The 12,460-nt window shown below is 43.3% G+C and overlaps 3 protein-coding genes across 7 annotated transcripts in view; 1 reads left to right on the forward strand and 2 right to left on the reverse strand.

Annotated features, from left to right (window-relative positions):
- Positions 1-5,481, forward strand: part of LOC117146589 (neuroglian) — a 35,657-nt gene extending 30,176 nt beyond the window's left edge. Inside the window, exons 5-8 of one of the 3 annotated variants that reach the window (XM_033312910.1) lie at positions 48-215; positions 284-661; positions 721-824; positions 4,013-4,269. In XM_033312910.1, coding sequence (XP_033168801.1) covers positions 48-215; positions 284-661; positions 721-824; positions 4,013-4,269 — 907 coding nt within the window. Of the gene's footprint in view, positions 1-47; positions 216-283; positions 662-720; positions 825-2,337; positions 2,692-4,012 lie in introns of those variants that run through there. The other 2 variants (XM_033312911.1, XM_033312912.1) reach the window with 2 other exon arrangements.
- A 1,948-nt stretch (positions 5,482-7,429) lies between these two features.
- LOC117146593 (integrator complex subunit 4) lies at positions 7,430-10,862 on the reverse strand. The gene is made up of 2 exons (XM_033312915.1): positions 8,760-10,862; positions 7,430-8,689 (listed from the first exon to the last, which is right to left on the reverse strand). Exons 1-2 carry the CDS (start codon positions 10,860-10,862, stop codon positions 7,724-7,726), a joined length of 3,069 nt encoding a protein of 1,022 aa, XP_033168806.1. The 3' UTR covers positions 7,430-7,723.
- Positions 10,863-11,042: 180 nt separating this feature from the next.
- On the reverse strand, positions 11,043-12,374 carry LOC117146595. Of its 3 annotated transcripts, XM_033312918.1 has the most exons (4): positions 12,093-12,371; positions 11,828-12,033; positions 11,594-11,747; positions 11,047-11,531 (listed from the first exon to the last, which is right to left on the reverse strand). In XM_033312918.1, the coding sequence occupies exons 1-4, from the start codon at positions 12,190-12,192 to the stop codon at positions 11,374-11,376; spliced, it is 618 nt and encodes a 205-aa protein (XP_033168809.1). In that variant the 5' UTR covers positions 12,193-12,371; the 3' UTR covers positions 11,047-11,373. The 3 variants fall into 3 exon arrangements, with proteins under 3 accessions (XP_033168810.1, XP_033168809.1, XP_033168811.1); XM_033312919.1 differs by lacking the exon at positions 12,093-12,371 and having other exon boundaries at positions 11,043-11,531; positions 11,594-11,772; positions 11,828-11,918; XM_033312920.1 differs by lacking the exon at positions 11,047-11,531 and having other exon boundaries at positions 11,654-11,772; positions 12,093-12,374.
- Between the last annotated feature and the right edge of the window lie 86 nt (positions 12,375-12,460).

Raw genomic sequence — 12,460 nt, forward strand, 5'->3', positions numbered from 1 at the left:
TGTATGTCTGTCTGTACTTAACTAATTGCACGTTCTGCTTTCTATAGACACTATATCGAGAAGACCACGCTCAAGGATGCCGTCAATGTGGCCCCTGCCACGCCCTCCTTCTCCTGGGAACAAATGCCATCCGACAATGGACTAGCCAAGTTCCGCATCAACTGGCTGCCAAGTACCGAGGGTCATCCGGGCACTCACTTCTTTACGCTGCACAGGTAAGATCAAAATACACATATATTCTCGACTGACAGCAAGTGATAATTGAATATATTTCCGTGTCCAGGATTAAGGGCGAAACCCAATGGTTACGCGAGGGTGAGGAAAAGAACTTCGATTACCAGGAGGTCGGCGGCTTAGATCCGGAGACCGCCTACGAGTTCCGCGTGGTCTCCGTGGATGGCCACTTCAACACGGAGAGTGCCACGCAGGAGATCGACACGAACACCGTTGAGGGACCGATAATGGTGGCCAACGAGACGGTGGCCAATGCCGGATGGTTCATTGGCATGATGCTGGCCCTGGCCTTCATCATCATTCTCTTCATCATCATCTGCATTATCCGACGCAATCGGGGCGGAAAGTACGATGTCCACGATCGGGAGCTGGCCAACGGCCGGCGGGATTATCCCGAAGAGGGCGGCTTCCACGAGTACTCGCAACCGTAAGTCCAAAATCGTATATCAATTCGATCAAATTGCTTAACAAATCGAAATACAACAGGTTGGATAACAAGAGCGCTGGTCGCCAATCCGTGAGTTCAGCGAACAAACCGGGCGTGGAAAGCGATACCGATTCGATGGCCGAATACGGTGATGGCGACACAGGTTAGAGTCCTTTTTATATGCCACCTCTCTCATATCATTTACGTATATATCATACGAGTGTGTCCTCCTCACATAGAGTTTCCTACTATCCTCGAATGCGGTAATGCTGCGTTGGAAACTTTTTTATAGAATTTTTTTTTTTGCCAGAGTAGATAGCACTTAAGATCTTAATGAGTTCTTATTCGATTTTTGTGATCTTAGCTTAAAAAAATAAAAATTTATTTTCTTAGTCGCATGTTTTGTCTGTATACATTTTAGATAGTGATTTGTTAAAACGCCGCATTACCGTTATGGAAGTACTAGATAGAGTTATCCATCTAGAGTCACATCTAGCACACCACCCCACCTCCAACTGCTCATTACATTTTTGTTGTCTCTCTTTGGTTGTTTTTTCACTCTCTTGATTTCCTTTGCCACATTTGTTTTTGTTTTATTTCGCGCATTGATGACGATTGTGTTTGGGGATATGAAATTGATGATCAGCTGTGGCCACAGCCGCTGCTCGTGCAGCTGCCGCAGCACGCAGCAAGTCAACGTCGCTGCCAACGTCTACCCAACAACAACAACAACAACAGCACCAACAACCTCAGTCGACGTCGGCGTCAACTGTTCCATTGCTCACCTTGGCCCCACCCTCACCCTCTTCCACCTCCAACTCCCCCACTGCTGCCCCGCCCTCCTACGAACTGTGCATGGCGGATGCTGAGCACCGCAAGGCCTAAGAGAGAGTGTGGTGAAAAGGGGGAGCGATCCTTTCGCTCTCCCAGTCAATGTTGTTGTTGTTATCCAATTAGCCAGGTAGCTCTCTCTCTCTCTCTTAATTCGTACCGCTGCCTGTTCTGTTTCCCTTGCGGCTCAATTCCTTGCGCTTCAAAGAGAGCTTAGTGCCAAATACAGTAGTGGAAGCACACATAAAAATGAAAATAGTACGAAAATACTAATGTAAAGTAGATACTATGAATGTTATGCATTTAATTAATGTTGCTGTCCCAAAAATGTTGACCCCTGCCATACATTTGACTGCTGCTGCAAGTGTCGTGCTTCCTCTCTCTTATGTCGCTTCCAAGATGCTGCATGAAGTTAAAGGCTATGCCGAATCCTTCAGGCAACCGAAGAGAGCCACTTGCCGTTATAAGGCCGCTCCTGCGCTTTTGCTTTCCCCGATTGATTTATTGATCTCTGCACGAAGTTGCTTTCCTTTCCAGTTTGTTGATTGTTCGTTCTCTTCTAATACTAACCATGCTCATGAAAGAGAATATTCATTCATTTGCTGTCCACCAGTGGACCATCGAAAATATCGATGGAAATCGATCATCAAATCATTTCGAGCAACTTGCATATTTTGTGTTCCTTGTTATGTGTTCTTTGTTTATACGTTCCATATTGTTTATTATTTTTAATTGCACTATATTTTATTTATATTATATTTGTATCATTTTTTTCTTTTTCCTAAACACGTAAAATAAACATAATCACAATCAATATTAAATCGACACCGACAACCAATATCCAGGCATGAATGAAGATGGATCCTTTATTGGCCAATATGGACGCAAAGGACTTTGATTTAATTAGTAAGCAGCGCACCGCAACAGCAACTCAAAAATAATATCGAAACCGAGCCCTTAACCCCAAAAATCAAAAAATCAACAAGACCAAACACCATCACAGCAGAAAAATGAGAAATGAATGGAAATAATAGTAGCCTACATTTTATTCGACTAAGTGCAAACACCACGACTAATTTAAAGTATATATAAAAATGGAGGTTTTATATATGACTATTAAAATCTAAAAATGTGTAAAAAAAAAAACAAAACGAATGCAAATCAATACTGCCAAACAACAAGCAACACAACAGCAAAAACAACAACAACGAGAATGCAGCAAAAAGGCTATTATCAAAATAAAAGTCTTCATATCGGAAGAAGTAGTTATCGAAAAAGAAATGCATGCGAATCAAACCGAATTATGAAAAAATCATATAATTTTCTGGACGTTATGGGGATGATGCGTGTAATTTTTTTGTTAAGAAATTTAAGAAACTATGTATGAGGAAAATAATGAAGCTCGCTTATAAAATCTCTATATTGCGCACATGTCTACCTGTCCCACTCTGTCCCCGGTACTCTGTATATCTCTGTCCCGCTCTCTCCCTTCTACTACTTGTAATGCATATATATTTATAAATATGAAGCGTAAATAAGTTATAATTTAGTAATTTTTTTATAAAGCAACAGCACTTGAATGTCAAATCTCCGTTTTAGATTGGTCGTAAATCGAAATGAAACTCTCTTTTAGCTTACATGTTTACTACTTTATTTAAGCCTATTGTGTGTATTTTGTTTTTATTTCATTATCTTATTTTTTTAGTTTGTGTAATGACTTTGAATTTTTTTGCTTTGAAATCGAAACAATGTTTTAGTATAGCCTCCTGTTTGTTTTCCGGGAAGAGCAACAAAAATGAAGTGTATTTTTTCAGTGTATTTAATATTAAAGAATGAATGAAGAAAACATCATAATTATATGAAAATATAATTTTTTTTACATATGTTGATGTACGTTCGCATATTAATTTAGAAAGAAAACAAATAAAATAAAGAAAACCGAATAATAAACAATTACAATTGTGTAGACTTGGGAATTATTTGTTAATTAATTTAAATTAATCAAAAATGCATGCCAGAGTAGGCTTGTTTTATTGAAATTTGGTTAAACCGAATTCATTTACGTTCCTTTTTTGGCTTCTCTTAATTTTGAACTGACTCATTTGCCAGGTAAAGTTGAGTATAATTTCAAGTACTATTATTATTATATCTTTTAAGTTATTATTTGTATCTGTAGTTTGCCTGACGAAGTAGTTGTAGTTTAACCCGAAATCCCCGAAGTTTCCATCCTTAAATAAGCGGAATACGAATTATAATAAAACTAACTTACTCTATAATTATATTAAATCGCGATAACGAAATCTCACTGGTGTTGGTTGTGGTTAACCTAAATTATAAACATTATTCGTAACACAAAGAAAACACAATTTAACATATCATTTTGCACTGGCTAAGTTATTAATTAAATGTTAACGAAATCGCAATGAACAATAATCACAATTGCAATGAGGTTGTAATAGAAGAAGTCGGGAATTGTATATAGAATGAAAACTAATATTGTACATATCTTTCTAATCCCAGGACAATTTACCGAGGATGGCTCCTTCATTGGCCAATATGTTCCTGGAAAGCTCCAACCGCCGGTTAGCCCACAGCCACTGAACAATTCCGCTGCGGCGCATCAGGCGGCGCCAACTGCCGGAGGATCGGGAGTAGCCGGATCGGCAGCAGCAGCCGGAACTTCGGGCGGAGCATCATCCGCCGGTGGAGCAGCTGCCGGAGGAGCAACTGCCAGCAATGGAGGAGCTGCAGCCGGAGCCGTTGCCACCTACGTCTAAGAGGCGTGGCTGGGATTCACTTGCCCCATTGTTCTCTTGATTTTCTACCAAACGATTCAAACGCCTATTAAACAAAAAGAAACTGTGTAATTCTGTGTGTAAAACGAAAACTGCTTTAAGTGTCTGCAAAAAAAAGAAAGAAGAAAACATTATAATTAACTCAAATCGAGAAACAATTGTAAAGTGAAGAAAAACTCGCATGAATTTAAAGCATATAATTTTGCTTCTTTTGGCTTATGAAATTATTGTAGCAAACAGTTAAACGCCTTTTCAAAAACAAAAAACAAAGAAACTTTTGTATAAGCTTAAAAAAAAAAAAGAAAACCAAAACACAAAAAATGAATGTAAACGTTGACAAATGTATGGAGAAGTAGAAGGACGATTAATGATAATGCCTGTTTTGTGTAATAATTTTTTTTTCTACAAAAATACCTTTAAGTTATGAGTGGCACAAGGATCATTGTCTACATGGAAACCGCGTCGAGTTTGTAAGCCAAAGAGCCGGCGAACCAAGGAGTCGAGTGAGGGAACGGAGGCAATAGCGACAGATATATGCGTTTATATCGATTCCGGTCTCAGCTAAACTAGGAACTGTTCAAAATGTACAAAAACCAAGGCTTAAATGAGAACCATCGGGCAGCTTCGATCAATGATCAATGACTGAATTGCGAAGGAAATGCCCGGACTATTTTGCAATCAACTACACAGTACAGCGCATGTCTGCTCCTCAATGTCCAATGACTAACCAAAATATCGATGTGTTCAACTAGCAGCAAGTCAAATACTCAACTTGACCTCGATCACTGTTCGCCACAATCAAAGACTTAAGGGCAGAGCAGATTTTCCAGCGCCAGTTCAAGAAATCCAGGAGGAGCTGAGGCAGCAGCTTTCCTTCGTCGGCAATTCGCATATATTTGTGAATATGTGTATCGTATAAGTTCCGATTTTCGTCCATAGTCTAATGCAATTTTTCGCGTCTAGTATTTAAACAGAATCCCTTCAGTTTGTCCATTAATGAGTTAAGTAAAGCAAATTAGTTAATTAACAAATTAGTTGGCCCACTCGCACGAGTCGGTCATTGTAACCTATATTATTATACGATTAATACGCAGCTGACAAACCTATAATTGTTCCACATAGTACTCCCTCTTATTTGAATAAAAAATGTTAAAAAGCCTCGAGATGCCAGTTGCGTCTCTGGTTTCCACTTAATCCCAATATCTGTAATTCATAATTTTTTTTAAACAAAAAAACACACACAAAGTGACACTAGAGTCTAATGAAATAAAAACACAATAAAACAAATGAAGTAAAAAATACAATTTTAGTTTTTGAAAATCTTCTCTGCCGCTTTGAGAGAAGAAACGCTTTGAACTTTGTAAGAAACTCGATCAAAATATATATATAGTAATATATATTTTTTAGTGTACACATTGCGCTTTAATCGACACCCGAAGAACATGAAAAACAAAAGACACAATCCCATAACTGACTAGATTTTTGAGACGTTAATTCGAATCGGTTCGGCTTTATTTGCGAATTAGGCAGTATATTAAGTATATACCTTAGGTGGATAAATAAGCTTATGATAATTTGGTCTTTAACGAACATACAGGGTTGCTTAGTCAAATTTTTGCATAGATTTACGGATTACGAAAAACATAATGGCGGAGTAGGCGTGTAATTTGATGACTCATATTTTGTGCACTGCGTTCTGTTTGTTGTTATTTCAATTAGCTACCTATGTATGTATAATGTACTATAATACCCGGCTTCAGCATAGTTTTCAATCGAATACCCAATACCCAGCCTCCCGAAAAACCGAGCCCACACTAAAAACTGGGAGACAACCGAACGATCCACAAACATAATTCACCTGCACCACGCATATCCCAACGATTGATGTAGCAGATATACCAGGAGGAAGTAGAGCGGAGGGAAAACTAGGAAACTAGATCGGAAAAAGGACATGCAAGGACAACAAGACAAAAGAACTACATAAAACAATACAAACAAAACTTGCTATACAAACGTATATATGGATATATGATATATATTTACAGTATAGAGGACAACGATCTAAATCTAATGTTCATGACAAAGCGATATATATATATATATACATACAAAACATATAGAGAGATGTATAAGATTTTGCATAGATATTGTGATTTCCCAAAATAAAAACTCAAAATAGTCAATAACAATGTGGAAACTGAAAAACCAAACGTAAACCAATTAACTAAACTAATATTTCCTCTTTTGTCGTATGAAATTAAAAACTAACTAAAGTGTTCATCAGTGGAATTTTCGAAATAATCGCTCGTCTTCGATGACAGAGCTTAAGATTTCGATAGCGATAGAACCACAACAACAACAACAACAACAACAACTGCACTGCCTGTGTCGGGTTCTATTTTACATTTACATCTACATTTACAGAATCATAAGAATTTACACACTCTAATAAGCGCCAGTCGAGGAATTCAAAATTGAAAACTCAGAATGCCGAAAGCTAAACAACATCCCAAGCAAACATTTTTGAAACTAATAATGGTAATTTGCACAATACTGTGATTCCTAGCAAGAAACAAGAAGACACGATGAACAATTAACGATAAACGCTATTAATTATCGACTTTTGTGTGGTTTGGAAATCGATGTGTTTGTATTGTACGTATATTTTTCACAGCATGCTGAAAATGTTTGCAACAAGAACTACTTATCTAACCACTCAGTAATATCCAACTTGATCAATTTACTTGCATATGATTATTACGATTATTATTGCTAACCAAAGGCCTAACAACAACTTAAATATTACGCAGAACGAAATCGAAAACAAATGATAAAACACAAGAATACAAAGTACTTTTTTAAAATGAGTTTTTAGCGAATCAAATATAAACTTAAGATTAACAAATTCGTATACAACAAACAAGCATAAATGAAAGCAGCGTCTACAAAATCCACAACCAGATCAGAAAAAGCAGGAGAATAATCAAAACGAGAAAATGGAGAAAAGGCTATCCAGAAAAATGATCAGAAAACGTGTAAGCTGTAAAACCTATAATGAGAAATAAACTATAGAAACTATATAAAATGATCAAGTCTTCGGCGTTTAATTCCCCCCATAGTAAGTATTTTAAATTATGTACAATTTCTCAAAGATTTATGGTACACACTTTATTTAAAATGAATTCTTCTTAAACATATGATTATGATATAAGCTACACACAACTGATGCTCTAAACATTCAGTTTTTTCGATTTAGAAAGAACTTTTCTCATCAACTGCTATGGTATCTTAAACAATCACATATATTTAACTAACACTTGCTCGTTGCCCCGCTTCCCTGGGTCCTCCTGCTCTTCCAGCGGCTGTGAGGCGTTGTCAGCTTCTCGCTCCGCGTCTCACGGCCAGAAAGCACCTAGTCCATTGCCTGGGAGTCAGGCTAAATGCCCCGCCTGACTGGTTTGGGTGCGAACAACACCTTGGCCGGCTTGCAGAGCTCCAGTTCGCTGCCGGGACGCACGGCCAGGCACAGCTGGATCTCCACCAGCGACGACTCCGTCCAAACGCTGTGCGACAGCAGGATTGTGGTGCGCAGGCGCACGTTGGTCTTGTGCTCGCCCTGCTCCGTCATAATGGGCTTGAAGTCACTCTGCTTCGGCACCACGGTGTGCATGTGCTGGTCCGGATACTTGATCTTGATCCTCATGTCCGCCTTCTGGGACTCCAGCAGATTGTCGATTTCCGCCACAAAAGGAACGGCTGCTATCAGGCCAGCCGTGACCTTAATTACATTATCCTGCGATTGCAGCGGACATGGCTCGAGGATGTTGGCCACGCAGCGGCGTATTTTATCATTGGCGGGTGGCAATGCAAGCGGAGGAGCCTGCTGGACCAGCGGCAGTATTTCGCGAAAGACGCGACCCGGCTTGGGATCCGATATGCCATCCAGTTTGCTTAGCAGCTGCCGGGTGAAGCTATCGGGCTGGGCATCCCTACTGACCCCCGCTTTCATGGGCATATCGGGCTCTATCACCGGTGGCTTCTCCTCCTCATCCTTCGTATTCGCCTTGATGAACTCACTTATATCGCCGGCGGTTTGCAAAAGCATCTGGCACGGGCCCAAGGCACTCTGTGAGCGATCCCTGACCACGAGGACCAAGTGAAGCGCGCAAGCCCTCAGGCGCAGCTGCTTCACCTGCAAGATATCGCCGTAATTGAGGCCGGAGAACGTGTGCTGCAGCTTGAGACAGTTTCGGATGAGCGCTGCCAGTGATTCCTTCAAGGGCACCCTGCTGCGTTGCGTGCTGGCGCAGCGCTGCATCTGCTCGATCTGGATCTGGGCCGCCAAGAAGGTCTCTAGAAAGTTTGAGGTGCCGTACATGCCCGCATCAATGGATCCCAAGCGCTAAAATTAATAAAACAAACATAGTAAACATCAGTGGTTCAGTTATAATAAGCCCGGCGGGCGTACAAACCTGCAGATTAGACTGGGCAGTCTGGAGCAGCTCCAAGCGCTCGTCAGTCATTGTGAAGATCTCTTCGATGTGACTGAGAATCATCTGCAAGTACTCCGCCGAACTGCCAGCTTGGTGCACAGCCGAATCGATCCTGTGCGTCGCACTCGCCGAGGACGCACCCTCGATGGGCAACTGGGGCACCAGATTCGGCATCGAGTCTCTCAGATAGGCGTAATGGCGATGGGTGGCCGTGGGCAGCAAACTGATAATGGGCACCAGGTGTTCTGCAGCATTGAAGACAAGTATCAGAACGCACAGATACGCTGGATCCTCGACATCACGTTCGGGCGTCTCAAAGAAGGGATGCACGTAAAGCAGGTGGACGGCGACAGCCATCACCAAATGCGGATGCTTCTGGCCAATCTTGCGCATGCAGGCGTACGTGGAGTGCCGATCCTGTGGATACTTGGCCAGCACATCTAGCAGCTTCTGCACCACCATTAGCAGGCACGTTTGTGTGGACACTCTGCAGGCGCCCAGCATGAGATGTAGTCCCTCGCGCACGTCCACGGAGTAATCCTCAAGCGATCCAAGCATTATCTCCAGCTGATCCTCGCGCAGCACTATGTGCCTGGCAATGGCCGTTAAACTATAGATGGCCTTCAGCCGCACATCCTCGATCTCGTCGTTGAACATGTCCACAAGGAAGTCCAGGCTGGTCACCGCGAAATCCGGTCGAGATAGAGCAAGCTTGCACATAGAGGCCACTGCAGCAGTACGCACCTCCAGGAACTCATCCTCTAGACCATGTATAAGGGCGCCACAGGCGCCGCTGGCTATAATTGAGATGCTCTGAGCATCGAGGTGCTCTTGCGGCGCATCGTCCGCCCACCGTTTACCCGATGACCACTCTCCGCTGGCCACCAGGCGAGCACCTCTCTCGTGCGCCGTCCGCTTCCGGCGCAGATTGCTCATCAGCTTTTTGTCGAGTGTCTGGTGTAGGAACTCCCTGCTTACGGCGGTCATCCCACCCAGCAGTTCCGCTGCGAGCACGCGAATTTGCAGCGATAGATCGCACAGGGCTTCGCAGACCTTGCTGAACGCAGCGTCTATCATGCGCAGCTCCTCCTGCTGACGGTCCGAGGGTAAAATATAGTCCGGATGCCGATTGCCCAGCATGAAGACCAGCTGCAGTGCCTCTTTGCGCACGCACTCGTAGTCATCCTTCATGGCCTCGACGGCACGCTTGTAGAGCACCGCCGGCAGCTGGGATCCCCGTTCGCCGAGGGTCAGCAGGGCGTGCAGAGCCTGGGCACGAACGCTCGAGTCCTGCGAGTCGATGTAGAAGGCTAACTTCCATACGTAATGACGCTCACCCTCCATTTTGGTGGCAAAACGACCGATCACCAGCATGGCGTTCTTCTGCGTATGCGTGGAACCGGAGCGGAGCTGCTCCTTGGCCAGGTGGGCCACCTGGGTTTTGTACGATATGGGCAACATGTGCTTCCTGCGCTCCCCGATTCGAAACAGGCACATCATGCCCTGGGCGAGCACCTTCTGGGACACCTCCTTCCTCAACAAGAAGATAAAGTAGTCGATGATCATGGTAAGCGCCTGCTCGGTGGCACACTCGCAACCCAATCCGGACAGCAGTTCGAGCAGCTTCACCCGGATGGAGGTGTCGCTATCGCGTTCCTGTAGCTGATAAAGTTGGAAGATCTTGCTGGCCACCTCCTTAAGCTCGCCCATTTCCACGTCCTCGTAGGATATCTCATCGGTGATCTTGACCAAGAGCTCCAGCAGTTCTCTGCTATTAGCGGCTGTCATTGGGGGAGCTCCAGTCGCCGCAGCCGGCGGATTTCCGATTACACCTGTTGACGGAGCTCCCGTTGATGCAACTGGTGTCCCAGTGGGCAGGACCAACGCGCCGGAGGGCAGGTTGCCCACATAGGCGTCCAGTTGGTTGAGCGCCGTCAGCTTGCGCTCCACATTGCCCGCTTTTCCGGATTTCCCGCCCTTGGTATCAGCGGCCAGCGTTTGCAAACGCAGCTTCTTCACCGGCGGCGACCCGTCCACCGTTTCCACGTAGGTGCCTAAGCGCTTCTTAATGGCCAGCGCCATGGTTTCCTTTTCGTTTGCGCGAGTCAACCAATGAAGACCGGAGTTTCACTCTTCCACTTGGTTAAGGTAAACCGCAATTTAGAGATGGCACACCACCGATGCCAACCACCCGCACCTAGCGATGGCATCGAAACCGCGCAAATAAACTTCTTGCTGGTGGACAACACATCAATAAATAAATTGCTTTCACAAGAGTGATAATGGTAATATCACTAGGCATTTAATAATTATATTATATAAAAAAAATGTGGCATTTAGTAATCATATAAAGACAACTAGGCAACCTTGAAGACCTGAAACATCGATAGCATAGTGAGAAATCGATGTTTTCCTTTCGTCTTTTGTTGTGCTCTCGCTCTTCTTCCTGAAGTGAAAACTTCTCAACAAAGTTATGATGATTCATCAACCACTATTTGGGTATTCATCCTCAACTCGGGTTGATTCGCCCGTAAATCATTACTTATAATTAAATTTATCCTTGTTTCTACTATGTCATCTCACATGGGCATAGTTATGATTTCTGTACGCCGTTCATATCCACGTTCAAAAAGGACAAGGGGTCTTCATCTACCTTGCCCTTCTTTTTAGCTGCGCAATTCTTTACGCATCTCATGGCTTTGGATAAGACTTTTTCCGAGGGTAGCGTCGGTTCCACCTGACCGATGGCGTCTGTAGTTGGGAACAATTATTGAGTGGACCACTAAAAGTTCGATATCGAGCACTAAACTTACTCATAAGCGAACGAAACAGATGTTCGTGATCTTTAAGTCTTTTCTTCTTCTGATTCCCATCGATATTGTAGTTCAGGAGGATGTCTTCGGAGAAAATGAGTCTTATGGTTCGACTTAATCTTCCCTGGCGCAGGAATTTCCGTATGGAATTCGTCTGATCAAGGATCATATGAGTACAACTGTATACATATATATATTCTAGTGAGGGAAAAGCATGAGGAAGGGGAAACTTACATAGATCCCCCTGGAGTCCTGGCTTATCTTGTGATCCACTTCGACCAGATCTTTCTCACACAGAATTGGAAAATCATCGTCCGGATTTCCCTTCGCCTTCGGCTTGGTCGTTTTCATCGACTGCTTAACGAATTCCGTGAGTGTCTTAACCGCCCTTGTCAAGTTTTCGATTTCCGCGCTCTGCGACAGGACTCGTGAATTGAGTTCTAGGTGGGTTAGGTAGTGGGTGTATGATCCGGTGTTATAAGGTATGTCACAAACATACCATCTATCTTTGTCAGCAGCATGGCATTGGCTGCGATATGACTATGCTCGGTGGCGAGGCAAAGCCTCTTGATTTCAGTTGTTTCGTTAATTTTCAGCATTAAAGTGAATATATTGAGTTTACGAATGGATGAAAATCCCTAATGGAAGCGATTCGCTTCGCTACACAGCTAAGCTCCGAATGGAATTCCTCGCTGTTTCATCATTGCCTTCGCCAGCCGACGAATGGGAATGCAAGACACAGACAAAAACTCCCTCTTGCTCACCACGTAGCTGGTGAATCAGTGATGACGTCTGATTAGCGGCGGAACTGTACATCAGTACAGATCACATGGTGAAAGCCCGAATATCGCATGACCCCACCAATCG

Source organism: Drosophila mauritiana, chromosome X (assembly GCF_004382145.1).
Source record: "Drosophila mauritiana strain mau12 chromosome X, ASM438214v1, whole genome shotgun sequence".
NCBI lineage: Eukaryota > Metazoa > Arthropoda > Insecta > Diptera > Drosophilidae > Drosophila > Drosophila mauritiana.